The 2,500-nt window shown below is 45.5% G+C and overlaps 1 protein-coding gene across 1 annotated transcript in view; it reads right to left on the bottom strand.

The window, feature by feature from the left end:
• Window positions 1-1,285: 1,285 nt before the first annotated feature.
• Window positions 1,286-2,500, bottom strand: part of LOC126569162 (general transcription factor 3C polypeptide 5) — a 1,673-nt gene continuing 458 nt past the window's right edge. Inside the window, exon 2 of the mRNA XM_050226083.1 lies at window positions 1,286-2,500. This exon is cut by the window's right edge and continues 237 nt beyond it. Within this exon, the coding sequence (XP_050082040.1) occupies window positions 1,478-2,500 (1,023 nt within the window). The 3' untranslated portion in view covers window positions 1,286-1,477.

The following is a 2,500-nucleotide window of genomic DNA, read 5'->3' as shown; positions in this document are numbered from 1 at the left end:
CTGTTTAAAAAAGAGCATCCCAAAGATATCGACAAGAACTTTGTTAGTTTGTTAGTTGAAAATCCTATCAAATATGCATCATGCACACAGATGTTTGTTTGACTATCGAATTGTGAAAAGGACATTAGAAGATGTGTGACTTGGAGGACGTCCGGACGAGCCCACTCAGCCTTGTAATACTAGTATCTTCATTTCCTCGAATATTCTTGAAAATTCCATAAATTATTTCGAATCCTGGAACCGCACCAGCTGGCTCAAAACCGTGTCTATCCTGCGTCCTTCCGTCCGTTCGTAGCTCGTCCTCCGCTCTGTCGAATCGATTGTGTCTAATGACACTTTTCAACACCCCTAGCCCATCATATCACTCCCTAAAACGATGGCATGCTGTCGCCGGGGTTCTAATAGCCGTTTCTAAAACGATTTCCAATGGCGATCGAATCGAATGTTCGTCGGACTAATTACATCAGGGAATCTTGTCAACTGGCAGTACCACGGTACATCGGTTTTGAGTATGATTTCTTGTTGTTTCCCCCACAGTCCTGCGGAACCACATGCGGGTTCGTCAGATGTCACATGTAAAGCAAAAGCGTGGGGGCACACTATCAATTTGGGAAAAAGTCACAAGACATTATAGCTTATTAATCAAGTACATTTTTTGACCCAGAATTTAAACAGCAGGCAGTTTAAATCCTCCTGCTGTTAAACGATAAAGGGAGCAAGGTGACACTTTAATAGTATCTCGACCCCCAGTTCAATGGCCTACTGATAATTTACCCAACAGTTTTGCATTAGAAAATTTCTCTACTCTACGGTTTAGCATTTAGTATCGCTATTGCCTAATAAAATTATTGGAATAGTCCTTGTAGATTGGGAGTAGCTCAAATCTTAACAATAATTTATCGAACATTACGTCGTGGAATCTCTTGCTAGGACAACAAGCAAATGTGCTAATTGAATAGTTGGCCGCATAAGCTCGCAAATAACAAATTATCAGCACAGTCGCGAAGTAACATCTAAGGCATAATCGGTTTCTTTTACTTAATCATATATATTGTTGGATACACCATCTGTGTCCATGTGGCCCATTCGCGCTCTTCGTATCTCGGACTCGGGGTCCTGTGCGCCACGTGTTTCTTTTCCCGCGTTGAATAATTCAGCTAAAAAACTTCTTGCATTTCGACAGCGACACAAGTCGGACACAAAGAAAGAAGCCTAGACGGTACAGTTCATGGCAAAAAGGTTATGGACCGATGCTTTGGAAGATGGTCTCATAGGAGATTAATAATGAATTTGTGTCACCTTTCTGTAATTCCTTTTTTGGTGTGTTTTTGGATTTATTAGTGTACCAACTCGATAATGACATGGTAGATGGTGGTGATGATAGTAATGCCTTCGATCAGGGGGCATTCATTAAGATTCTGTCAACAATATATTGTTCGACTGTCTGATCACATCCTCATTTGAATGTTTATTACACCTACAGCAGCTCATCTCCCGATACCGAACCCTCATCTGAGACTGGTTCTTCTTCGTCCTCGTCAAACTCGTCTTCTAGCATACCCTCGCCTTCCTCGGATCCGGATTCCATCTCCTCATACTCCTCCGGATTCGATTTTCGTAGGTTTCGAATATTGTTCAGCACGACTTCCATCAGTATGTTGCGACACTGATCATCGAAGCGGTTCGGCAGCCAACCGTTGCGTTCGTCACACACCGTGCCGCTCATGGGAGAGGGCACTTTGTTCAGCATTTCCTTGATCTTCTTCAAATGTATATCACAATACTGGTAGAATATAATGCGATACTGCGGTATGGTGTCCTCCGTAAAGATGCTATACGAGTGGCGGGGACCGTCTTTGTTTGAGGCGGTTTTCGTTGTCCCCCCGATACGATAGTTCCGCTTGCCCGTCACACGCCGTTTCACGCCGATCGATTCGTGCAGCGCATCGATCGATCGGACGCGAAAATCAAGCAGCTGGTACATTCTAGCTTCAAAGTGCTTCCGGGGATCGTAGCCGTACCGTACCCAGGTCCCACGCCAAGGCCCGTTAACGTAGTAGAACCCGACGGACGGCAGTATGGTGCTGATCGTCTCGTTTGTCATGTTGAACCGATTTATGCTCCTCAGTGCATTCTTGGTCCATATCGGTCGCGCATCGAAAGCAGCTTTAATGTCTTCGATACACTTCTTCGGGATCATGCGGGTGGCCAGCATCTCCTGGTACATTTTGTTCGATTCCGACGGTATCGGGTCGCCCAGTGTGAACGGATGATAGATGCCATACTTTTGCTTCAACGGTCGTTGTTTGCGACCCTGCGTTGCATCGGAATCAGTAGGTTTCTTCTGCCGGAGCATATTCGAATTCACGGTTTCCGAGCGGCTGAAGCAGGCGGGAGGCAGAAAGAATGGCACATCGGAACGCTCGAGTGGATTCACCGTGCACATCACGTCAGGCACAATTTCATCGTACAAACACTCAACCCGGTCGGTCTTGCTGTT

This window comes from Anopheles aquasalis, chromosome 2 (genome assembly GCF_943734665.1).
Source record: "Anopheles aquasalis chromosome 2, idAnoAquaMG_Q_19, whole genome shotgun sequence".
In the NCBI taxonomy this organism is placed as follows: Eukaryota; Metazoa; Arthropoda; class Insecta; order Diptera; family Culicidae; genus Anopheles; species Anopheles aquasalis.
This window is presented reverse-complemented; position numbering and strand designations above follow the sequence as displayed.